We start from the raw sequence: 27,488 nt of genomic DNA on the forward strand, positions 1-27,488 counted from the left end.
TACAGACATTAATGAATGATTTTCTGAATCTGACGACCATTAACTTCCCTGGTGCTCCCTGTCTCATTCAACGCTCATCATTATGCATCATTACAAGCTTTACGAAATTATGCTTTTTCTTTTCTTTTCTTTCTTTAAACGAGAAACAATGGAGATAGTCTCTAATCAAAGGGGTCGTAGTTTACTTGGCCACATGTTAGATGTTTCCGGGAAAAATTCAAGTTTCAACTCAATTAAAGATTAAGTAATTAAATAGTATATGATTAAGTAATTAAATAGTATATAAATAGAAAGTAATTTTCATTTTACAAGTTAATTTTGTAGAGTTTAGTTAGGTTTAATCTATTATTTTAAAATGGTATTAGATCTATCCTAGATTTTTAAAATTAGGCTACCCATCATTAATACATGTGCCATAAGCATGAGAGAGTGTATTGAAAAAGAAAACTCAAGTCTTGTTAATCCTAGATCATTAAAAAGAGACACCCACAATTTATTCACGTGCTAGACATGAGAGAGTGTATTGAGAAAAACTTAAGTCCCACATCGACTAGAGATTAAATAATTAAATAATATATAAGTGGAAAACGAGTTTCTTAATTTTTTTTTCACATTAGTTCAATTTTCATTGTAAAGATTTTATTAAGAAAATATAAAAAATTATATTAAGTTTATTTATGTTAATTTTTTTTTCTAAAATTATTATTTTTTCATTAGGTTTACTTTTTTTTAGTTTCTTTAATAAATTTTCTTTTCTTTATTTTTTATTGCACAGTCTGCAAATTTCACATTTTTAATGGACCGAAAAGGTCGATCTGTGAAATAAACAGTTTCAAAAAGTTTGGGTCACGTCTGTCGTGCGAAATTCGCAAATAATCCAGTCTGTTTGTAAGTTTAATGAATTTGGATTTTTTTTCTTCAAAAAACAATAATTTTAAGCTATTGAAACATAAAAAAGAAAAATAATAATTTTAAAAAGTATATAAATACATCTGTAAATAATACCAAATATTTTAAATAAAAATTCAAAATCTTAACATATCAATATTTGCATATTCAAACAAAAACATAATGTTTTTAAATTTTAAAAGTTAAAATACACTAACTAAACACCAAAAACTTAAATTTTTAATGTCTTATTTGAAAAGTCAAAATATTTCAATTAATTATCAAAATTTTAATATCTTAGAAATAAACACTATTAAATTTTAGTGTTGAATTTCACATATTAAGTCTATGAACTTTACGAATTAGGTCAAAAATTTCATTATGATAATTCAAATTTTAAGAAAGTGAATTTGTTTTCATAGAAATCACGAACTAGAACACACTAGTTCGTAAATAATATATTTTTATATTATGTCTCTAATATATACTTAATTTGTTCTTCTTTCATAAGAAATTTTTGAATAAGTTACACTCTTCTCCACTAAAAAATACGAATATTACACTACATTTTTCTCTTATGTTAAAAATTAGAGTCCCGTCTATCAACAAATTACAATATTTAACACTTTACCATTTTTTTAACTTTTTTCTGGGTTAAAATTCCACTAACTTTCGTTAAAAAAATGTTTTACATAAACATCTTTTAGGTTAACATTTGCTCATAGATGTAAATATTATATCGCCCTCTGTTCTTGTGTTAAAATAAAAATTCTCCTTCCTTAATTAATTTAAACACGTTACATTTTAACCATTTGTCTCTTGATTTACATATTTAATTATTAATTTAAAAATTATTATGAATTTTGTTAACTATATATATAAATATTTTAAAAGATATATATATATATATATATATATTATAAGTATAATAAAATCAAATATAAGTATTAAAATATTATTTAATTAATATAATATTTTATAAATATTTAAATAAAATAGTGTTTTCATTATATAGTATTAGTGGGTAAATGACACTATGTATTTTCCTTTAAATATACATACATTAGTAGAAGTAGTGTATGGTTATTAAGATATTTAAGGAAATAATTTTTTTTGACAATTTATTAATTATTATTGTACAATTATCTAAAGGATTAAAATTGTCTAAAATTAACATATACACATAAATAAAGAATTGTCTTTACATATAAGTATAAGTTAATTATATTAAAAATAATATACAAATATTAATATATTATTTAACTAATGTTACTAATGTAGTATTTTAATAATATCTAAATAAACTAGTATTTTTATGCTGAAGTATTATTTATTATATTTAATTAATGCTAACATATGTATATTAAATATATAATTTTTAAATAAATTATAGTTATTTCAGAATTTAATACTTATATATGTGTTAATATATATATATATATATATATATATATATATATTGATGTCATATATAATTTATATAATAATTTATATTGTATTTAATATTTTAATATATTAATTTTAAATTTAATTATATATTTTACGATTTTACATTCAAGTAAATGAATGAAAATGAACTAAAAATATTTTTAAAATATATTTACTTAAAATTTCATTTTTATGATTAATAATTAAATTTAAATTTTTTTTAAAATTTTTATAATGGTTATTTTTTACGATGTTAGGTTAATATAATTGAAGAATGATAGTATAATATTTGTATCTCGAAGGGATAAAGGTGTAATTTATTTAATATTGGCTAAAAACCTATTTTGGTCCCTTATAATAATTGTTTGTTTCAATTTAGTCCCACTTTTATTTTTTGTTTCAATTTGATCCCAAATTAATTAATTGGTTTCAATTTAGTCCCAAATAAATTAATTGGTTTCAATTTGGGACTTCCGTCCAAATTATTTAAACGGAGTTAACTGTTGGTCACGTGGATGCCACATAGATGCATAGGTGGATGCCACGTGGATGCCAATTTTTTTTTTAAAACACTTGGAACCAGAACGGCCCGTTCTGGTTCCATAATTTTTTTTTATATAAAATATTAATAAATTTATAAAATATATATTATTAATTATATTTTAATTATGTTGTTATATCTAATATAATAAATATATTAATATTTTTTTATATTTTTTTATTATTTAATTGTTTTTTATTTTGTGGTAAAATTATCTTCATTTTTAATGAAGAAAAAATTTACTTACTTCAAGAGTAAGTCTTGATAGATTTATTCTATTTAATAATTAATGTTCTATATCAAATTTTTAAGAATTTAATTGTTAAATTAAATTTTTTTTTCATGTATATATCAAATTTATAAAAGTTTTTAAAAAATTAAACATCATATGATATTTCGTTAAATTAATTCAAATTAACATAAAATATTTTTGTTTTAAATGAATGTAAAAATTTAGAGGACACTAAAAGAAAATAAATTAATAATTTTATTATGTTTGTCCTATTAATTTTTATCATTTTATTTCTCTAATTTTAAATAAGTTGTAAAAATTATAAAGTGACACTTAAATATTTATTCAGACAGAAAGAGAAAAAAAAAGTTATTACTTTATTTATAAGACAATTGTATTTTATAAAAATAAGTAATTTTAAAATTTTTACAATAAAAAAATATTTTTCAAAAATTATTATATTTTTTAATAAAATTAATAAAGAATATTTTATTCTCAGTTTTGGAACGGGCCGTTCTGAATCCAAAATGGCCCGTTCTGAAACCAGAACGGCCCGTTCTGGTTTCAGAACGGCCCGTTCTGGTTTCAGAACGGCCCGTTCTGGTTTCAGAACGGACCGTTCTGGTTTCAGAACGGACCGTTCTGGTTCCATGTATTTTCACAAAATTTGGCGTTCACGTGGTAACCACGCATGCATCTACGTGGCCAATAGTTAACTCCGTTTAAATAATTTGGACGGAAGTCCCAAATTGAAACCAATTAATTTATTTGGGACCAAATTAAAACCAATTAATTAATTTGGGACCAAATTGAAATCAAAAATAAAAGTGGGACTAAATTGAAACAAACAATTATTATAAGGGATCAAAATAGGTTTTTAGCCTTTAATATTTTAACATATGGAGATGGATAGTATAAATTTATGGATGACAAATAAATTTGTATTCATGAGTAATACACAAACCAACCTCGAGTTTGATGAGGAATACTCGATTTGAGTGGATACAAGTATGAATATAAGTAATATCTGATTTATTAAATTAGGTACGGGGATGGAGTTGAATATATACTTATCATTTACATACGTGTATTTGCTTTAAATTTTTAGAAATAAAATTTGTTTTAGAAAAAAATTACTTGACATTTATGTAATTTTTACTTTATTTTAAATTTATGTCAAATAAAACTTAACTAGTATAATTTTGTAATTGCTACTTTCTATTGAAATTTTTGTTTTTTTATACATATTTTTTAAATAAAAAAAATAATTAACTTCTCGCTAAGTACATAATGAGCACATGTATACTCGATATATAATAAAGGTGGAGATGATGACACAAATTTTATACCCACCAATTATGATGATGAGGATGATAACGCGGACAAGGATATTGAAACTTGTACATGCCCTATTGTCATCCTTAAGTATAATACTTACATCTCTAAAAGGAGGGAAGTGTAATTTACATTAATAACATTAAGTTAAATGAAATATATTATATATTTTAACATAAGAGGGGATGACAATGCATATGCAAATTTTAATTATTTTTAATGTATTCAATGACACTCTTTCTAAAATATTCTTCATTTAAAGTACGACTCTTTGATTGCACTAGTTTTTTTTGTGTAGTAAGAGAAATTTACTAAAAATATTATGAGATCATTATGATCTAATACAATTAATTGATTTCTTAATGTGTAAAATAAATTTTTTTTCCCATAAATGTGAGCACAATACATTTAATTTATAAAAGAATATTATGGGATTATACATAATAATACAACACATTTAATTTATGTTTTTTTAAGGCTTAACTATGTTTTTGTCCTTTAAATTTAAGGTAAACCTGTTTTTAGTGTCTCAAATTTAAAATTGATTTTTTAGTCCTTATAATTTCAAAAAATATTATTTTGATCTTTATAATACTCAATTTTTTTTTAGAGAATTTGTTAAATATTGTTGCATAAAATCTATATTTAGTATCTTTATTAATGAAAACATCACATTAAACAAATTGATACTGCATAACTGTCCCAATTTATTACTTTCAAATGTATTATTAATAATCCAAGGGATTAAAATAAAATTTTTAAAAATTAAAAAGACTAAAATAATAATTTTAAATTTAAAAAACTAAAAATAAAATTATCTTAAATTTAAGGGACTAAAAATATATTTAAACATTTTATTTAATACAAAAGTATAACTCTTTCACACTAAGTTGGTTTCTATAAGAATAACATGGCCATTTCAGTCATGGCTTTATGTTCCAACTAGATATCAAACCTTTATTTTTATTTTTATATTAAAGAGTATAAATGTCAAATCACTTGTAATAATGACCTTCGATAATTTGTGTAATAAAAAATCCTATAAGTGGTATAGAAACACCATTAAAAAATAGAAAAAAAAGTACTTTAATATTAAATTTATTATGTTTAACTTATCTAAGGCCAAAGATTAACTTAAGCATTATAGTATCTTTAATTTGCATGTATACTCATCATTATTCTCTCTTGGACATGTATGATTGAGAACCATTATTTTTATTTAACTAGGTAAATATGCACATATCAAACCCTTCGTGTAAACAAACCCAAGGACTAAGAAGATTTAAAAGATAAAAACTCAAAAAAGGCGAACATATAAAACATGGACTTAAAATGATAAAATTATTCATATATGCTTGTGTAGGTATGGATTTAATTCGTGTTTTTAGAAACAATTAATTAAAGCATAATGTCAAATCTAAGAGAGGTATTCGGGTTGTTTTTCTTTTTAAGTTCAAATGTATAATAAGAGTCTTCTGGTCAAGTAGGTGTTTATTTAAGCATCATATCTTATCCCCAAAATAATAACATTAAGAAAAACAATTAATAGAAATTTGATGCAGATAAAATGTAAGAATGTGGGATTATTTAGTATTTTTTTTTTACTCCGCTAGATTTAAAAAGAAGAATTACTTAAATAGTAAAAAAAAAAAAGAAATTAGTTATATGTAATGGTAGAATCAATTTAAAATATATAGAAAATAAAGTAAAAAAAAAAAAGAAATAAGTTTAAAAAACACTAACAAATTCAAATGACAAATTATTTTTTATTAACAATTTTCTTTTATATATTCTCTCTACTACGAAACAATTTTATTAAAGTCGGATAGAAATATTATAGTGAGAATATAAATTCCTCTTCAAAATATTTAACATAGAAAAAACAAATAATTTTTTATCACAGTTAAAGAGTATATATTTTTTTTTTGCCTTACAATTTAAGGGATTAATTAAAACAGAATACCCACTGATACACTATATCATTACATATTCTATCTTTTCTTGCCACAATTTTTTACCTCTCTAATAATTATTTCCCTAATTGGTAAACATTTAGTCCCCCACAAAAACCTGAAAACTTGCATAGACATGGAAGGGTTTCAGAAAAAAAAAATCCATTTGAAGGTATATTCGTTGAATTCCTGTCCGCAGTTTATATTGCCAGAATGAAATTAAGTCCAGGTTGACAGTTGCAGTCTCAATTAGTTTTCATTTTCTTTTTGTCTTCAAGTTAAACACATCACTATATGATGATAGTAAGACAAGTAGTAGTAGCTAGTAAACTCACTAACACGCAAAAACATGGTGTAAACGCGCGTGCGAGCATGCAGGAGTTTCACATAAAATTTTATACACAAGCTCAATCCCCCATTAAGAGAGTGATTATGAGTTTATAATATCTAAACATGGGGGAAGCCAATGAAGTAGACAAACAGTGGTGTCAATAAAGCTAAACCATAACAGCCAAAAAGGCTATTTGGGGATTGAAAACCCAAACTAATATAATAACCATTTGCTTAAAGGCACGGTTTCAGTTCTAATAATCTGGCTAATCAGATGTAAACAAAATGTCAGCAATCAATCAAATAGTCCTTCAGTTGAGAAATTGTGTTAACTGAGCCAACACATGTCACATCTTTATTCCAAAACAACAAACCTCGGATACTACCATAAGTATTATTAGAGTTTTTGTTATTCGATCATAATTATAACATGCATATAAATGATACTACTAAATGTTAACATGTAAGAAAATATTAATTATAATTTAATAATAATACTTACAATACTAATAATATAGTTTGTTATGTATTAAGAATCTAACTAGAAACTATTGTACATCATTACTTATCTTACGATCAATCAAAAATAGAAATCTGACTTATATAATTATAAATGTTAATAATTTAAGATGTATGATAACAATATTTTTAAGAACTTATCTACCTAATATTTTAGCCTCCCAAGATATAATAAGTTCTTTTCAAGAATATTTAAAATAACAAAACCAATAAGTTTTATAAATGAGAATAGTCCAAGAACGATAAGAAAAATGTGTAGAGAGACAAAAAATAATTATATTTATAAGTAAAGAAAAATTATTTCTCAAAATCTTTTGTGATCAATTCAAAAGAGGATAAACTAGAAACTAATTTTAGATGATAAAATCAAAATATAAGATAAAATAAGATGAAATTTGGTCTAAAAGCTAAGTCAACAAAAATAAATAAATTAAAATATTTATATAATAAAAACTAAATCTGAATTTAACAAATATATTAACTATTGTACAAAATATATAACAGAAACTAGATTCGATTGAAACTAAGTTGATTAGAAGCAGTAGTAGATTAAGCATGGAATGAGTGGGAGAGACAAATAATGGGGTTGGGGACAATATGCTTGAGGAGTTGAGGGAGAAAGGATATGGGGAATGGAAAGGAGCGTGTGAAAAAAAATAAAATGTTTCCTATGCGTAGAACAAGAGTGTCGAGTAAGGGAAGGTGGATGAGGGCACAAGGTGATATTAGACACTACTAGCACTACCCACTTATGTTTTTGTTTTTCTCAATCATCAATGCACAATCTGAAGTAACTTCTGCTATTACCCATAACTTTGCTCAGTATAAAAAAAAAACTAATTTGCTACACAAACCAAATGAGAAAATCTGTCAGGGGTGCCCATTCGTGACATTAATTTATTGTGGCATCCTCATTCCTCACATTTTCTTTTGAAACAATCTCATTTTCTTTTTCCATATAAATTGTTTTTCTCCCAGCTTAATTGTGACGGTGAGCCTTTATCCATTTTAGGAGTTGAACCTAATCAAAGATACAAAGGGTAATAAGATTTGTATGTTTTCTTTGTAGTTGTGGTTGTAGGGATAAAGCAAAGACAATGAGTTCCCCACTATGTTTTTCTTTTCCATAGAAGAATTATTAATTGTTTTTAAGTCTTATATGGTGGTTAGGAAGAGGGTTTGTGTGTTCTCATTAGTTAAGCAAGGATTGTTATTTTGGTTAGTTGAAAAGTTATTAGTCCTCTTTTGGATAAATGATTTGAACACTTTTGGCTAAGGACTAAACGAATACGAAACATAACAAGTGTAAAGGGAAGCAAAATGGCAGTGTTGCTGATCATAGTCATAATTGATTTCACTACTATGACTCGTCTCGTGACCTTATTTTGTTGGATAAGCCTCGATTCTCAATGTTCACATCACAGGTCTAAAGGCTCACACCACACCCATGATCAAATTTCCAGGTGGTTGAATTCAATGATTCTCATGAATCGAAAGAAAAGGAGAAAAAGAAAAAACATTTTAGAAAGAGATAAGGGCAACATGGAGTCGTGTCCTGGGTGAATTAGAGTTGGAACCACATAGTATGGTCCTCCTCATAGAAACTGACATAAAAATCGAACACATGTCATTTCTGAAGAACGAACGATCCACTATTATTCCATTTATGTAAGTTAAACACTAAAATATTATGCTAGTGCTAGTTAATGACTGTCGCTAAACGTCTAAAGCATATTTTGAATGATTTTTTTTTTTAATTACGTAAGTATTCATGTTGCGTTTCGTAAAAATGAGTAGACATTGATTTCGAAGAAAAGAATAATTCCATATAGCGTTTTGTTTCTGCATAAGCATAATGAAAATATATACTCAATTTCTTGTGCTATACTAATTGGATTAGAAGTAAAATAGAAAGGAAAAAAAAAAGGAAGATAAAGTTCCTGTTTGTTTAATTTTTTTGCTTAAAAAATTAATAAAATAAGTAGATTTTTACTTTTTTTTTATTGTGTTTGTTTAACTTTTTCTTAATTTTTTTTTGAGAAAAAATCCTATTTATTTCTTACAAAATAGCTTTTTTAAGAAAATACTTTTTTTAGAAACATTATTTTTTATTATATACAAACTGATCCAAAAAGTAAAATAGAAAAAAAAAACATTATTTGAATAGATAAAAACAGAAAAAAAAAATGAAGAAACTTTTCTCGATTAATCTAAGTAAATGAAAGATAAAGTAAAAAAAATAATTTTTTTATATTAAGTAAAAAAAATTAAATTTAACCTCATCAAAAGCTTTTTACTCCATTTTTCAAAACATAAAATTAATAAATTTTTGTTATAAAAATATTTACTTTTTGAGAAACTAAAACAGACATAAAATCCCTTTTATTTCATTCAAATTTGTGAAAGAAGTTATTTTCCTTCTTCCCTTCCATTTGTCCTTAAATAACTAGTAAAATTTTAAACCATTGTCCAACTTTTTCCATTTTTCTCCCCCATCAAATCAAACAAAACATTGAAGTTAGAAGAATGGCAATAAATTTTGTTTTTTTAATCATTTGCGTTATTTATAATTAACTTTTTAGTATGCATAATTGTCTTGCATAGAGATATTAATCCCTTTTAAAAGGAGGAATCATCTTTAATCCTTTCAAATTTATTGTATGTATTAAAAAAATCTTATTTAACGATTGAATTGTTAAAATTTAATTTAATTTAGAATATGAGTTATTGACTGAAATAAGTCTAGATAAACTTATTCTTGGAATAAGTAATCAAAAGATACTGATGTAACTTTTATCTACTATTACATTATTCAATAATTTTTAATTAAATGTGAATTTTTTTTATCTAATCATTGAATTATAAATTTATATCACCTTATATGTTTATATCCGATTTTGTCAAAATTGAACAATAATTTAAAGATAATTAATGTGTTCATATTTTAGTATATTTTGAAATGTATATATTACGCCAATTTTATTCAACAAAATGAGGTATTAAATAATTTTGGATTAATATGAAATAGTTTAAATGTAATTTAGGTGTAGAAAACTTTTAATCTATCGGTAAATTTGAAAAATTCTCATTTAACTGAAAGTTATCGAGCGGTATAATAATTAATAAAAGTTACGTTTGAACTCTCTTAAAATAAGTTTACATAAACTTACTTCACCCAATATGTTTTATATCAAATTTCAATGATTCAGTCGTTAAATTAAAAGTACTAAATGCATAAACCAAGTTTGAAATGTTTTAAAAAATTTAAAATTATTTAATACTTCATTTTATTAACTCAAATTAATAAATAATTACAAAAATATTTTATATTTTGATTTGACATTAATTCAAATTAACAAATAATCATAAAAATATTTTATACGTTGATTTGAATTAATAAAATGAAGTATAAAATATTTTTTAAATTTTTAAAAATTTTATAACCTTATTCTATGCATTAAGAACCTCTAATTTAATAGTCGAATCATTAAAATTTAATATAAAACATGTATTATTAAACAAAATAAATTTAAGTAGACTTATTATTGAGTAAATATATTTCTCTTTCTCTTTATCTCTATATATATATATACATGTAAGTGATAAATTTTGTTTGGAATTGTGTTGAAGACATGATTTTAAAGTTTTAAACTCAATATTGGTTGAAGTTATTAGTAGTATTTCATCAACACTAATTTGCGTATATATACATAGGGGCACAAATGGGATGGGAGCACGAGAGTAGAGTCCGCGCGTGCCAACTTCTAAGGCGGTCACGTGCGAAGACCTACGTGGTTTCTTTTTTATATAAAGGCATGATGAGACTCTGAAGAGTAGTAGCGAAGCAAGCATAGAGTCTTGTGTAGTAGGACTGTAATTTTGTGTTTGTGCTGTGTTTGCTGCTTCCTTTACACTCACACTTGTATTTCTAAACAGGGGAAGTTAGTGTTAGAAAAAAGAATTTGGAGGCAGACTCAAACACGTTACAAAATCTGTGTGTGTGTGTGTAAGTTAATATAACTAACTATCCACCTTACAACTAACAAATGGACACACGAAGTGAGATAATGCATTCAAAGTTCAAGAGGATTTGTGTCTTCTGTGGTAGTAGCCCCGGCAAGAAAACTAGTTATCAAGATGCTGCCATTCAACTTGGCAACGAATTGGTACGCTATTCATCTCTTCCTTTTTCATCCACATTTTACTTTTTCTTTTCTTTTCCTTAAAATCTCCAAAAAATAAAAAAATTTCTGATGGGGTCTTAGTAGTTTGCTTCCATTCTGAATGTGAACTTCATTTGGGTTCATGGTCTTAGGCAAAATCAAGTTTCATGCTGCTTACCTCGAAACAATGACTTGTGTCTTGGTTAACAATAACAACCTCAAACATTCTCAAACTGTAAAGTTTTGCATAGTTTTTCTCTTTGCGTGTTTAGATATATGTTACCTTTCGGTTCTCAGAGCTTGAAGCCATTGTTTTTACTTCTTGAGCTTTTGGCTCAGTCGCTCTGAGCTGAAAAAGGTGTACGGACTTCACAAGTGCCCTCTGCTGAGTGAGAGTCGAGGAATCATTTTCCCTTTTACTCGGTCTTACATTTTCAAACAGTAAATAATGCTCTCTCATGGGATTGTTTTCTAAAGTGTCATTCATTACTCTTAATGTTTTTTTGTACTCATACACAATGATAGCCACCACTATTGTTACTATTTCTAGGCTGATTAATATTATTTTGAATGGTGTATTGGAAGGTCTCAAGGAACATCGATCTGGTGTATGGAGGGGGAAGCATTGGTCTAATGGGATTGGTTTCACAAGCTGTTCATGATGGTGGTCGCCATGTCATTGGGTAACATAACACTCTTTTTCTCACACTTCTACTTTTTAATTCCCCTTTCTCTTTTTTCCCCCAAAGATGTTGGGTAAAAGGAAATAACATGAACTCATAGTCAATGAGTAACCACAGTGCTTTTGTTGCTCTCTTTCACCATTGATGCTAAATTTGTCATGTTATTGTCTCTTGCAGAGTTATTCCCAAGACGCTCATGCCTCGAGAGGTATGTATGTCTGCTTCATCCATTAGAAAAAGCTTAACCCCTTTTCTCTTCTCTTGCAATAAACTATTCCTACTTGTGTTTCTTATTTTATAATTTGTTCTCATCTTCATCAAGGATTCTTCTATTCATGTATTCTATTCCAACTTTTCCAAACTTCATAAGCACGTTTTCTATTTCAAAACTTAACTATTTTACAGTTTTGTTATTAATACTTTGTTTCTTTTATCTTGTACACGAATATTCCACTGCAATATCTGCCACTACTGCTTCAGTATCTCCTGTTTATATGTTATAGAAATAGGTTAAATGAATCAGATTATGGTTCCTGCAACTTTCATCATTACTAAGTGCTCTTTCTTTGATACCCTTTTGCAGCTAACTGGTGAAACAGTGGGAGAAGTAAAAGCTGTTGCTGATATGCACCAAAGGAAGGCAGAGATGGCGAAGCATTCAGATGCTTTTATTGCCTTACCAGGTTAGCTTGCAAATACTTCTTTGCGCCTTAGAATCAGAGACACACTACCAAAAAAGTACAAGTTTGTAGTCATGAGGTGCTTCATTCTTTGTGGTGTTGTTACATCTTGTCAATGTTTTATAAAATAAGATTTAAATGAAAAAATATGTTTGATAAATATATATATATATATATATATATATATATATATATATATAACTTATTATACAGTAAATAAGATATTTGATAAAAATATATGTTGCAAGTGAATTTAAAATTAATTTTTCTGGTTTTAGTGTGCAGCAATGACCATATCTCTGTTTGATTCTTTCGAGACTGGTTAACCGACATGTTTCCCGTTGATTTCTCGGTGTTACTACTACTTGTGTTGCTTTTCAGCAAAATGGTTGTCTACAAAAGTTTCCAAACTTTTTAAACTGACACAGGCTTTGGTGTTTTTCTTTGCTAAACAATTTTAAAGTGTTTTTTACCATGCCTAATTATGGATGCTACTTGACAAGGCGTTAAAGACTTGTGTGATGATTTGGAAGGCACGACACGTAATGGATAATGTTGATTAGTTGTCCACGGAGGATAGGACAGGAATTTAGTCATTTTAAAAAAGAATCTCAAACCATTTTAGGTGCCTCTTTTATTCAATTTATTTGACACTTCTGCAAAAAACAACTTTCATGGCTTTCTTTCATACATCCCAATGCTATGATTAGAGTAAAGCTAGCTGAAAATGATGTTGACCTTACATGAGACCTTAATATATATCTCGGACTAAAATTAGAACTCTGAGCCACTGTGGTTATGGTTCAGGTTGAATACCATTTTCTCCCTCAACTTTGGTTTGAACAGTGACGTGATTCAACCAAACTTCCTTTCTTTGATAAAGAGGGGAAGTGAAGCAAGAGAACTTTCACGAGATAACGTTTCCAACTAGCACCTGCACCTGACACGGAATAATGCTTGACCCTTTTCAAAGACTTTTTTTAACTGGTCGTTGTAATCATCTTCTGTGAATAATTGAATGCTGAAAATTGGTGACATAGATAGAGAGAGAGAGAGAGAGTGGGGATGCACGCAAAGACAAAGTTGTCATTCACTCTATCTTGGGATCCCTCGTACGAAAGTGGATGGATTCCACAGAAGGGTCAATACATGATCTGATCTCTAATGAACTCTCCCTTGACACTGCCAAATCCATGATTGCATTTGAGCAAGAGGTTGGTAGTACTAAATACTACAGGCACCCAACATGGGGTAGTTAATATTATACATGCGATTCATGGAATCCATAGTCTAACCAAAAAACAATAAAGAAGTGAAATATAGTTTTCAAATTATTCAATTAAATATTTCTATTTCCCTTTTCTACTATCAGGGTGAGCCATTATATGTAAAACTGTTCAATTTGACTGTTTTTCACCTTTTCTCATTCTCGTCCTATGTTTTTCCTATGTTTGTGCATTCAATTTTTGTAAAAACTCATGCAAGTTGCATGCAGGTGGATATGGGACTCTAGAAGAGCTTCTTGAAGTCATAACATGGGCACAACTTGGGATTCATGACAAACCGGTAATTATGAGAAATTATATTAGTATTCTTCAATTCATGTCCCGGGAGTTGTTTTGTGCTTGCAGCCTAATCATCCTTGACATTCCAAAAATTGTAGGTGGGACTAGTAAATGTTGATGGATACTTCAATTCTTTGCTGTCATTTATTGACAAAGCTGTGGAAGAGGGATTTATCAGTCCAAATGCTCGCCACATAATTGTATCAGCACCAACAGCAAAAGAGTTGGTGAAGAAATTGGAGGTAAAATATGTCCTTAATAAAACTTTATTTAAATAAACAGATGCCGACTTTTACCCTTTTGATCAGTCTTATAGGCATTTTGAAAAGTTTAATGAGGTTTTGTGGGCACTTTACAACTCCTTTTCATTTTGATTCTCACAATTTGAAGCAACTGTCTTATATGAAACCACTTTCTCCGATTCCATTAGAAAAGTCACATCAAAACAAAAGCTTCTCTGATTTCGTACTGCATATGTAACTAGGTAATTGAAAGATTTATTGATGCACAAAATAAAACTTTTCCGGATGTCCAAAAATATGCACATTTATGTCATCAACCTTATCAACTCAATTGTATACGTAATCAACTCTTCTTGTGCAATACAATGCACTTCTGTAATATGAGGCAAGAAAGTGAAAATTTGTGTTTAATTCACAGGATTATGTTCCTTGTCATGAGAGTGTTGCTTCCAAGTTGAGCTGGCAGATGGAACAGCAGCTTGCTTACCCTCAAGATTATGACATTTCAAGGTAGTTGGGTTTCTTCACATGCACGGAAGATGAGGCCATATAGAATTTTGAAACTGGAAGAAGTTAATTATTTTCACCTATCTATTCTGTTTTTATCCTTTTAATTTCTTGTGTAAATTACCAGGATCGACCTTAATATGTGAGACTACTTTATTAGTTATTACCTTGTGAAACTTCGATTTTGTTGAAGTTGTAAGTACCCGCTTCTGAACTTATTACTATTGAATGCCAATTAATTTTTACGTTGAACTAGCCTTCGAAGAAGTGACTTTGCATGTTTAGTTTCACATCTATGATTCATGTTTAGACAAAAATTACATCAAAATTATACAAAAATAATTAATTATTGCTTCTACCGATTCATGTCCAATCAAAATTGATGTGAATTCAAACACGCTCTCAGACTATCACAAGCAAATGTTTCATATACGGTACTTACTCCTTTGCCGGTTATTATTCTTAATTAGAAATTTTGTTCTAATATGAATGAAAGGAGATCAAACTACATACTCCAGAAGTTTTGAAAATATTTTCCAGAGATGATAGAACCAATTAATTAAGAAATAAACAAAGAACACAGTACATGATGTGGGTAGTGTAGAGAAGAATGGTCCGACTTAAATGTTGGCTAGTGCTAATAATTAATAATGGATCCAAAAACGAGACAGAAATGTTGCTGGCCTGTCTTCAAATAACTAGATTTTTGAGTTCAAGAGGTCGAGGAGAGTGACAGAACTAAAGACAACAAACAAAAGACTCACACACTAGACCAGCAACCAGTACTAAATGCCCGGGGCCAATTCTTGGGTGGAAGTGCAATGGAAAGCAAGGGTTACATTCCTCAGGTCAAGAGAGTGAAGTTTGTAGGACCCTTTAGGCCTTTATCCCTCAGCAAATGGGACAGTGCCATGCTGCCAAGGGTTTCAAAGAAAAAAAGTTAAAGGGGTCATGTGGCACATGCATCTCAAGACAATATGATGGCCATCTTTGGTCCCCGGTCTCATCTAACAATTGCCAGTGGTTGAAAGAACTGCTTTCTACATTTGGGGCTATAAGTTCCGAGATATCTCTCGAAGCTTTGAATCCTTGTATAGTTGTAGTCATGAGTTCTGATGTATGTAGTTCCCTTTGATATGATGTTAAAAGTTGCAACATTTTACTTGGCATTGCAAACAGGAATTCAAGGTAACAGCTCACATCAAGGTCAGATGTAACACCTTTGATTCCTTCAAAAAGTTTTATTATTATTATTATTATTTTTTTTTTTTTTTTTGGTATAGACAATATATATCTTTCACTTTTCCTCCAAATATTTATCACATATACGTATTTATGACTTAAATTCAAAATTATTGACCAAATTAAAATAATATTTATGTGTCTAATGATTTAGAAATTGTTTTATTAGTAAACTTTAAGAAACATAAAAGATAGGGGAGGCGTTGACAAAATAATGTATTGAACAAATTTCCACTATAAGATCTCTCCACCCCTTTGAACATTCAAATCCAAAATGTTTGAAAATGAAGGAAGAAAACAAAGTAATAATAGATGGATGAAAAAGTAACATGGTAGTACATGAGGACTTGGAAAGCTCTTCATCTTTAACCAAAGAGTAAAAAAGGAAGGAGGATAGGGTCGTGGGAAAAGCTCCTTTCTTTGTATCAGTCAACTTGTTTAAATTAAAGAGCTAGTATTGGCTATTGACTATAATATACACAGTTGACTGTGCATTATGTAGTGCTAGCTTTGGCAAACATCTACGTCTAGGACCACTACCTTGTGAAAGCACCTTTCAAGGAATATTTTATTGTTATGTTAGGTAACATGGTTTGTATATTACGGTTCAACTTTTGTTTTCTCAAGCATTGTATAATTGCCAAATTTCCGTTGTAACGATGGATTGGACAACAATTTCTTAAACCGTGTCTGTTGGATAAGGAAATTTCGGTACCAAGTTATTTTATTATCATTTATCATGTTTCACCATATGCAGAAATTTACCTTTGTGCAAATGCATTAGTCTAAATTATGACGACAATTATCTCTTCTTTTCGCCAGTCCTTTTCTTTTAACCGACAATGGCCTCTTTTTATTTTCTTTATTTCCAATTAAAAAAATGTTATGCTATTTAGGGTGTCTTAATCATGGCCATTGCGCTCTTCATAATTTTTGTACCCAAAATTTGTCCCCAATGTGAAGACCAAGTTTAATGACATTAATTAGCCCATATGCCTTGGCACTTTTGATTTTAAAATTGCATATAAAGTTTTTAAAATCATGATGAACCTATGATTGAGGTTTATTTTATTTTTTTAAATCTTCGTTAAAGGCCAATACATAAAATAATGTCAGAACAACTTTAACGTAAATTACTTGATAAAGAGTTTAAAAGAAAATGGTTCATTTACTTCTACAATCAACAAACAACGATTATTATCTAAAACGAAAACTGGAAAGTAAGATCATGTATCACACTCAAATTTATAAATAAAAAAAAAAAAGAAAGATTTATAGCAACCTTAATAAACTTTATCTCTATCGGACTCAAATCTCAAATTTCTACTGAAGAGATCTACTTAAGTTAGTTGAATAATGTATATGAGTTAAGGTAAACTTTTTAACATCGAGTACAATTCTTATGCATAAAATAAAATAAAAAAATTAACCATTTTTATAATTGCAAGAGACATTAATTACTAGATTTGTGAACTTTACAAAATTTCATGTCGAAGGTGCACTGATGCAGTGGACTAGTCAATTTCTCATTACCAAATTTTATTATACCAATGTTTTATAATTATATCTATAATAATTATGAAAAAAAATCTTTAAATAATAATTTTTGTAAATTGCAGTTATATATTTAATCATTATCTTTTATATTAATTTTTATAATTAATTAAAATACAGATAATGAATACGGATACTTAAATACTCAACAAATAAAGGTGTTATCAAAAAATTTAATATCCACACATATACGAGTTTTTTAAATGCTGGTATAGGAACATATTAGAGTTTAGAGTTTTTTAAACCCTAAACATATTACACATAGTACCATATGTATTTTCATCTCTAAACATGATTACTTGATTTACTTCATCCAATTAGTAGAAGAGTAAAGTTAAAATTTCCTCTTTAATTCAAAATAAATTAACTTCTTTAACTTTCTTGAATTTCATTTTTCTTTCCCTTGTTCCCTTGTTAACATGACAATGGGCTGACAAAAAATTGACCTATTCAATTATTATCGTACAAAAACCAAAATAAAGATGCTCATGCATGTACTCTGTAAATATTTGGGCCGCTTATTTTTTGGGCATGAGTTGAACACTAGTTTGGGCTTTCCAATGGGCCAAACCAACATAAGAGAACCCTCTTAAGCACAAATGATTATTATAGTTTAACTTTAGAACACATGCTAAAAATAAAAAATAAAAAAACAAGTTAGATCTTAGACGAGGGTTTTGACTTGTGATTTTCTCTTGCAACTCATTCTTCCTCCAAACACTGCCATGGCAGGCTCACACCTTCTTTCTCACTCTCCTTCCCTTCCCAAAACCTTCAACCACTCTTTGAACCAAAACCATTTCTCCCAAAAACTACTTCTTCCCTTCAGAATCAAATCCACCCTAAAACCGCGTGCTCTTAGAGCGGTTCTCTCCCAGAACGCTGCTAAAACCGCGGTGGAGGACTCAAAGAACCTTCATTTTCAGCACTGTTTCACCAAATCCGAAGATGGGTATCTGTACTGTGAGGGGCTCAGGGTGCATGACATCATGGAATCTGTTGAGAGAAGACCTTTCTATTTGTACAGCAAGCCCCAAATAACTAGGAATGTTGAAGCCTATAAGGATGCATTGGAAGGGTTGAACTCTATAATTGGTTATGCCATTAAGGCCAACAATAACTTGAAGATTTTGGAACATTTGAGGCACTTGGGTTGTGGTGCTGTGCTTGTTAGTGGGAATGAGCTTAAATTGGCTCTTCGTGCTGGTTTTGATCCCACAAGGTTCATTTACTCTCAATCCATCATTGTGTTATGTTCTTTTCCACTCACATTTCTCGTTGTTTCTCATTATTGCATTGGTTGTTCTCTTTGTGTTTATGTGTGTGTTGTTGTTAAGAATTTTATCTGGTTCTTAGTTTCTTTATGGGTTGATGAATAGGTGCATCTTTAATGGGAATGGGAAAATCTTGGAGGATTTGACCTTGGCTGCTCAGGCAGGTGTATTTGTCAACATTGATAGTGAATTTGACTTGGAAAACATTGTAGAGGCTGCAAGAAGGGCTGGAAAGAGGGTCAATGTTTTACTTCGGATTAATCCTGATGTGGATCCACAGGTATGTTGTTGCACAAGTTTGTTACATGAGTAGGGATGTTTGACTCGTGCTTCTTGTAATACTTAGAGGCTAGAGGCATTCGTTATGTTTTGCAGACATGGTGTTGTTGTCTTTCAACATGTGGGTAACTAATGAGTAACTGAGGTGTGGACGGATTCCAAGAGGCTTCCAATGAGCAAAAAAAATGTTTTAACTGTTTAAGAGAATATATTTTTGCTACTAGGATTAATGGGGCTAAAATTAGTTTTCAAGTCTAGAAGAAACTGAAAATTGTTCATGACTAACACCTGCGACTAAGTTCTGTTTGATGCATTGCTCAGGGCATTTGATAGCAAACAACTTTCCATAATTTCAACAATTAGCAACGTTCACAAGCAAATTCTATGATATCTTCCTTAAACTAACATTATAAAGTCCTCCATTACTTTTCCTTACTGGTTGGGATTGATGGTAAGGCTCAACTCACCATTGGCCAAACTTGAGACCTCCAGATTTATAGCTCTCATCTGCTTTGTTAATATTATTTTATTATTATTTGAAAATACATAAATTTTTATCATTGTTATCCATAGGTCCATCCTTATGTTGCCACTGGGAATAAGAACTCTAAATTTGGCATTAGAAATGAGAAGCTGCAGTGGTTTTTAGATGCAGTAAAGGAGCATCCTAACGAGCTCAAACTTGTGGGGGCCCACTGTCATCTTGGTTCAACAATTACCAAGGTTAGATGAAGATCCTTTATTTTTTCTACTGCTTTTTTCTTCTACTCTGCGGTATAGTTTTATTGTATGTATGTTTTCTTGCTTTATTATGCGTTCCTGCATTCTTAGTTCAATTTGTAGTTTTGCACTACTGTATGTTGATTCAATGATTCATAATCTTTATCTAAATAGAAATGTTGAAATTATTGTTGCTCTCTTTTTTCTCTTCTCAGGTAGACATTTTCAGAGATGCAGCTACTATTATGATCAACTACATTGACGAAATCCGAGCTCAGGGCTTTGAAGTTGATTATTTAAATATTGGTGGAGGACTTGGGATAGATTATTATCATTCTGGTGCCATCCTTCCTACACCTAGAGATCTCATTGACACTGTGAGGACTTCTGCCTATACACATCTCACTTCATCTTTACATTTTAAGCTATTAGTTTGCAATTTCTTAAAAGCATAATGAACATCACTAATGAGTACGAGTACTGATGACTGATAAATGGGTGTTCTTAATATTGCAACATTATACAATAAAAAAATCTAGCATTTACCATTTTGTAATTGTGACATGCTCAATAATGTGGTAAATAAGTCCTTTGAGAACTATTACATTTTTCTAAATTACACAAATTTAAGTTTTGCTACAGTTCTTGAGGAACTAGATCAATGTCATCATCTATTGAGATGTATGTTTGCTGATTATAGTTGATGCAAGATGCAATTGTGCAAAGGACTGAAACATCTCATATAAATTACTAGATTTCAATTGCCAATTGTGTTTTTAAGTTCTTAGAACTTATCTTCTTTTATTTGTATGGAAGTTTTCGTGCTCATCAAATTCTATAAAACTATTGGACCTTTTGCTTGTGGCAAATGGCTGGGTACAGGATGTCCTATGTGAGCACAGGTTATGCGTAATAACTGATACATAAGCAGCTCATAGGAATCGTATTGATTTGATAATATTATGCATTTACTTGAGGAGAGGGGGGAAAGGGGACGGAGGCAATGTAAATTGCCAGATTTGAACCTGGGCACTCATTTTGTGTCCTCGCTCTATGAACCAATATATTTCTAGAGTATTTGAGTATATGACTACATGTAGTATTTACTATTTATTCAAGTTCTAGAAATAGCATATACTATGATTCTATGAATGATTCCTTACATTTATGTTTGTGTGGGTTATAAATTAGAATTTAGAAGAGAATCTGTTTTTTCTCAGCTGCCAATTTATGTCATAAACTTGAACCTGTTATAGTACCCTTTTATCACAGAATAATTAAATTGCACTGTTTTTACTGTGCACTTGGTATCCTTGCTAATTCCATTTTTTTTCTTGGTTGGAGTAGGTACGAGAGCTTGTTCTTTCACGTGGTCTGAATCTCATCATTGAACCAGGGAGATCGCTCATTGCTAATACATGTTGCTTAGTTAACCGGGTGACAGGTGTTAAAACTAACGGATCTAAAAACTTCATTGTAATTGATGGAAGTATGGCTGAACTTATCCGCCCTAGTCTTTATGATGCTTACCAGGTAATTTTTATAAGCACCCTAAGTTTGTTATGGCTTATCATACAATACAGCAATGTTGATGTGCATGTATAACAGAAACAGTTTTTCTTATCAGAAATTTGCAACTGATGGCTGCTTTCTGCTAAGTATTGCATTGGAAACTAATGAAGGATCTAGACCCTTTGAATGCATGTTCTTTCAAATACTACCTTTTTCCCATATCTTAGATGTTTAAGGTTAATGCACATATTTTAATAAATATTTAATGAAAGTAAAATATTATTCTAGTTGGACTAAAAATTCCTTATTTAATACATTGATTCTTATACCTGTACCAAAAATAATGGATATTAAATAAGGGTATATTTGAGAAAAAAGCATCAATTAAATTTTGAAATTCTAAAACATCAATTGTTTTGGGATAAAAAAAAGGCTAAATTATCTAAAGATATGGGAAGGAGGTAGTAACATATAATGCCATCTGAAAACTTGCTCAATATATTAATATTATGCTTTGGCTGGGATGGGACGCCATGACCTCCATCATCCTTGTGTGTGCCAAATCTAATTTAAAGAACAAAAAATCTTGTGTTTTGGGGGTTTGTAACTCTCCTCGCAAAGAATGCAGTTACATTTTTAGTTGCATTTCTCCAATGCTGATTGAATCTTGACACTGTTGATGGGAAAGCAGATGACAAATGAATTCAGCTTGATTTTACATAGCATTTAAAGCTGTCATCTAAATTCTAAAGAATAAAAATGCCTTCTAAAGAGCTTGGATGTTGACAGAGCATAAGGTCATTTCGGCTACCTGATGCTACCCTAATGCATCTGGGTTTTGTCATTTTCATTTAAATGAATGTTTAATGACATCTCATCGGTTGCAGCATATAGAGCTGGTTTCCCCTGCTCCATCAAATGCTGAGACAGCAACCTTTGATGTGGTCGGCCCTGTCTGTGAGTCTGCAGATTTCTTAGGAAAAGGAAGAGAACTGCCTACTCCAGCAAAGGTAACATAATATATTTATCTTATATTTAAAAAGTTGCCTAAAAAACATACTTGCATAATTTATGTGAAACTATGATGGTGACAACAATGCCAACTTGTTTAATATCTCATCTGAATTTCATATGCAGGGTACTGGTTTGGTTGTTCATGATGCTGGCGCTTATTGCATGAGCATGGCATCAACTTATAATTTAAAGATGCGGCCTCCTGAGTATTGGGTATGACTTGCCTTTTTCCACTTGCTAATCGTGTTTTGTTGTTCTGCCTTCTTTATGGTAGAGTCGTTTTGAGTGAGAAAGCATTTTGATAACCATTAATGGAAAAAAAAAATGCATTATTAGTGAAATCCTTTTTAGTAAGATTTTTTTTTATTATGATTTTTCTTTTTGATTTTAAGGTCTTTAGTAAAGTCATTTGAGGTTTAACATGAGTATTGAAAAATTAAATTAGAAAAACTAAGAATATTCCTTGTTACAATTAATGATTGAAAGTTAGCTTATAATATTTGAAAGACTTAAATATGTTTTTAGTGCTTCAAATTTAAAATAGGTCTTTTTAATCTCTATAATTTCAAAAAAATTTGGTTTAGTCCTTTTACTTAAATTTTGCTAAAGAATCAGTCAAATATTGTGACATAAAATTTACTTATTAGTGTTCTTGTAAGTGAAAACATCATATTAAACTCAGTTGATGATGTATAATTATCTCAATCTGTCATTTTTAAATGTATTATAAGAACTAAAATAAGATTTTTGAAAATTATAAAGATTTAAAATAATAATTTTAAATTAAGGGACAAAAAACAAATTTATTTTAAATTTGAGGGATTAAAAATATATTTAAGTCTATTTGATATCTCATTTCTTGTTGGCAATGGTGTTATTAGATTTATTCCTATTGTACAAAATCCCACGATAGTTTTAGACACAATCCTAATCGAGAACTTTGCATGAAAAACAATTTTAACTACATCTTGATTTTTTGTAATCCATACTATTTTTTGTTTTGTTAAATATTTTAGGTTGAAGATGATGGATCAGTGAGCAAAATAAGACATGGAGAGACTTTTGAAGACCACGTTCGGTTTTTTGAGGGCCTTTGAAAATGAGGCTGAGGAATTGTTGTGTATTTGGAGTTTGTATCTTTCTTAGTCAATGAATGCACGAAACTTTTAGTTATGTTTCTATGCTTCTATTTGAATGTTGACACACTTGATAGTTAAAGAGAATAAAACTGATTTCAGTTAGATTTAAAAGGCATTTAATTGCCTCCTTCCTATATCAAGTTAATCGAGTGCGAAGTGCTTACATCTATCAATTGAAATGTGGAGCTTATGTATGATGATTGTTTATATTTTTGAGTCTCACTGTGTGTTGTATTAATCGCTTCCTATTTGATCAATCGACCTTTTAGATTCATGTAGGCTCTTTCCTGTATCTACATTATTGCTTGAATGCTAATTCAGGACACATTTATTGGTGCATATTTATTGCTATACTTTGTACTACATAGTGGCTCACAATAAAAGAAAACTTAATTTAATGGTCTAAATTTTCATTCAAGTGAATAAATTCTTGTAATGTGTTTGGATGAAAGTTTTAAAAGAGTAATTTATTTATTTGAAGAATTTCAAATGTTTTAGGGTAAAATGTTTTGTTTGGATGGAGAATTTATATAAAATTTAAAAATTTAAGTATTTGTGAATTCTTTTTAAACATGGATTTGTGAATTCTTTTTAAACACTAGAATTTCAACAATTTATAAAAAAGGTAAGAATTTAAGATTTTTAGAATTTTTATCTTTTGTTTCTGTTTTTTCTTTTTCTCTCCTACCTATTTTCCATTTTCTCTCTTCGTCCCTCCTACTCTGTCCCTTCTCCCCCTCCCTCTCTCTCTCTCTCTCTCTCTCCCTTTCTCTCTTTCTCTTTCTTCTTCCTCTTTCTTGTCTCTAACTGTTATGTTTTTTTTTTAAATTATTTTTTATTACTATTAATTTTTTTTATTTTTATCATATCTCTATTCCTTCTCCTTTCTCTTTTCTCCCCATCTCTCTTTTCTCCTACTTCCCTCTCCTCTCTTTTTAAAGTTGACAAAAAAATATTAATATTTTTTATATAATTATTGAATATTTGAAATTATTAAATATTATCTAATAATTTTTTAAAATATTAAATATTGAAAATTTGGCTAATTTTTTTAAAATAAAATTTAATATATATATATATATATATTCAAAATCAATTTTACTTATGGTGGACATCAAAATATTTTATCCAAATTAAGAATTTAAAATTAAAAAAAAATTAAATTGATTTATTCAAATAAAATATTTAATAAATAATAAAAATTAAAATTTAAGTAAATTAAATTTCAAAAATTTTAAATTATTTAAATTTTTAAAGTTTCTCATTCAAACAAACCTTAGGTTAGTTAGTTTGAGGTGTTAAATGCTGGTCAGGTTTTTTTATACTCATTACAGTCCCTAGTTTCATAAAAAGGTTATTTATTTTAGTTTTTTTTTATATATATTTGTAAAAAAAAAATAAGGAAAGAAAATATAGCGAGGAATAAAAGCAAGGAATTAAATAAAGAATTTGAAAGGTTATAAAGGTAGACACTGACAATATCTAAATCTAATATGGGGATTTACTTTTTGTGAATTCCTCAAGGTTTTAAACTCTACCAATTTACTTGTTAAAATTTTGTTCCACCTTTTATCTTTTGATACCGTGCACTGAAAGTAGAGTAAGTGGCTGAACTTTTTAGAAGTGGTTTTGTGAGTTGTAGTGTAGTGGATTACTGAAGTTAATTGGTGTTGTGCATTTTGTGACTTTCATGGTCCCACATGTTGCCGTATTCCTTTTAATCAAAGTCAGCAGCATCAAATTGAGACTTGCCACTATTTCAACCAAACATTTACATGTGCATTTTATTGTGTCTTGACACCATCAAATGGCATTTTCAAGTAGTTGCTCACTGATAAATGTGAAAATAACTACTACTTTCTTTCTATACGTGTGGTATAAAGTTGTACTACGTATTGAAAAATATCTTAAACTATTTGTGATTTTTTAATATTTCTTTTTTAGAACAATTTTCTGATATACCTTAGTATGTACTGGTAATAAATTTCTTTTAGCCGTTATCTAATTATAGATTGTCATGTTTTATAAAACTGTTTAGTGTTTACTTTTGTAATGTTTATTTTAAAAATCACGTTCAAAGTATTTTTTTAATTGAATGATAGTGTGTGAGAATTAAATTCATAAATCATTTATCTTTCTTCTTTACTTTAATATTCCGTATATTATTTATCTTTTTTTCTTTTGGTGAACTAAGGTATTTCCTAACCAAAAAGTTAAGAACTAAAATCTCTCGAAGTACAAAATTCATTTAAGGAACTGACATTTCTTAATATTTTTTCATGTATACAAATCAAGAGTTAAATTCATAACCACATGCTTAAAGAAAAATGTTATCTTTCAATTATTTCACACTTCGTTGGTTTTCTCTTTTTGCGCGGTATAATTACGAATATAGTGATTAATATTAATTTTGAGTTTTAAAATAAGAGATATTCCTATCTTATATTACGTCTTTATTAAGTACTAATTGAGTGTGTTCAGAAAGTTGGTTAAGAAATTGTAAGTTCAAAAAAATTATAAAAAGTGTTATTAATATACTATGGACGTACATTAAAAGAATCTTTTGCCTTTTATGTTTAAAAGATACTATCATCATCTCTATATATAAGACGTTTTCAACTAATTTATACTATTTAAGAATGTTGATTAATTTAAATAGTAATACTAAATTCGTTAATAATTTAATTTTTTCAAAATTAAGTTAATTTTAAAATTAACCATCTCTTTTTTACTTAATTGCTCTCCTCCTGATTAATCAATGTATGCAGATGGAATGATACTTATCTTATAACATTTTTTCCCAAAATAAGTGTTGTGTAAGAATAAAAAATAAGTTTTAAGATAAATGTCATTCAATTTTTTAACGAATTTATCTTCTTCTTTTTTTATATTTCTTCTACTTAAAATATTTTCTTAGAAATTTTTGTTGCATATTTTTAGTGAATAAAATTAATAATAAGGTTAATTATTAATTTTATAAGATTATTATTATCTTTCATTTATTTATTAATTTTTTAATTTATATAAAAAAAACTAGAATGACGCTTAGTATAGAAATAAAAAAAATAAAAAATAAAATATTATAATTGTCTTAGTACGTAAGAATTTAATTATTTCTAGTAATCATTTCACAATTATGCAAATAAAAATTAATAATGTAAACTAAAATCTTCTATTGATTTTTTTTTTTGCTTGCTATTGACCTTTTAAAACATTCACATGTTTATTCAAAATTATCTTATTTTTATTTGAGCCTTTTAAATTAATATAAAAAATTATTTATATAAATATAAGTTTCAAACATCATATTTTATAATAGGGAAATACTAACCATACATTTTTAATCATATAATATGATTTTTATTTTTTTTTACAGGCACGAGTAGTGCGTGTGTATTTCTATTTTAAAGCATAAAATGACAGAAGTAGCATAGGGACAAAGATTTGGGGAGGTGTGGATGTCACTTGCAAAAGTCCCACAATGATGCCGTCAACGTCAACAACTCACAACATTCTGACGTGTCTAAAATTCTTTTCAATTTAATCTCTATACTCATTAGGGGTTCATGGATCAGTTTTTTCAAAAAAACTTACCCAAACCAAACCGAACGGTTTTATAAAAGTGGATCGGTTAACTGATCCATTTTTTATAAAGTAGATCGGTTTGATTTTTTTAAAATATGGATCGA

General features: G+C 28.5%; 2 protein-coding genes across 2 annotated transcripts; both read left to right on the forward strand.

Annotated features, from left to right (window-relative positions):
• The first annotated feature begins 11,048 nt into the window (after window positions 1–11,048).
• Window positions 11,049–15,317, forward strand: LOC109797072 (cytokinin riboside 5'-monophosphate phosphoribohydrolase LOG3). Its single transcript, XM_020356977.3, has 7 exons — window positions 11,049–11,391; window positions 11,974–12,071; window positions 12,249–12,279; window positions 12,655–12,754; window positions 14,247–14,317; window positions 14,415–14,558; window positions 14,977–15,317. Exons 1-7 carry the CDS (start codon window positions 11,272–11,274, stop codon window positions 15,070–15,072), a joined length of 660 nt encoding a protein of 219 aa, XP_020212566.1. The 5' UTR covers window positions 11,049–11,271; the 3' UTR covers window positions 15,073–15,317.
• A 3,215-nt stretch (window positions 15,318–18,532) lies between these two features.
• Window positions 18,533–24,077, forward strand: LOC109797590 (diaminopimelate decarboxylase 1, chloroplastic). The gene is made up of 8 exons (XM_020357676.3): window positions 18,533–19,083; window positions 19,241–19,415; window positions 19,988–20,137; window positions 20,350–20,511; window positions 21,482–21,667; window positions 22,534–22,656; window positions 22,784–22,873; window positions 23,677–24,077. Exons 1-8 carry the CDS (start codon window positions 18,587–18,589, stop codon window positions 23,755–23,757), a joined length of 1,464 nt encoding a protein of 487 aa, XP_020213265.1. The 5' UTR covers window positions 18,533–18,586; the 3' UTR covers window positions 23,758–24,077.
• Window positions 24,078–27,488: the final 3,411 nt, after the last annotated feature.

The sequence above is a fragment of the Cajanus cajan genome, chromosome 6, assembly GCF_000230855.2.
Source record: "Cajanus cajan strain Asha chromosome 6, NIPB_CcT2T_4, whole genome shotgun sequence".
NCBI classification, from domain to species: domain Eukaryota; kingdom Viridiplantae; phylum Streptophyta; class Magnoliopsida; order Fabales; family Fabaceae; genus Cajanus; species Cajanus cajan.

Coding starts and splice junctions, on each gene's coding strand:
- LOC109797072 (XM_020356977.3), top strand. CDS start 11,272: ATGGACACACGAAGTGAGATAATGCATTCAAAGTTCAAGAGGATTTGT. Junction 12,072..12,248: donor GGTGGTCGCCATGTCATTGG/GTAACATAACAC, acceptor TGTCTCTTGCAG/AGTTATTCCCAAGACGCTCA. Junction 12,280..12,654: donor AGACGCTCATGCCTCGAGAG/GTATGTATGTCT, acceptor ACCCTTTTGCAG/CTAACTGGTGAAACAGTGGG.
- LOC109797590 (XM_020357676.3), top strand. CDS start 18,587: ATGGCAGGCTCACACCTTCTTTCTCACTCTCCTTCCCTTCCCAAAACC. Junction 19,084..19,240: donor GCTGGTTTTGATCCCACAAG/GTTCATTTACTC, acceptor GTTGATGAATAG/GTGCATCTTTAATGGGAATG. Junction 21,668..22,533: donor GTCTTTATGATGCTTACCAG/GTAATTTTTATA, acceptor CATCGGTTGCAG/CATATAGAGCTGGTTTCCCC.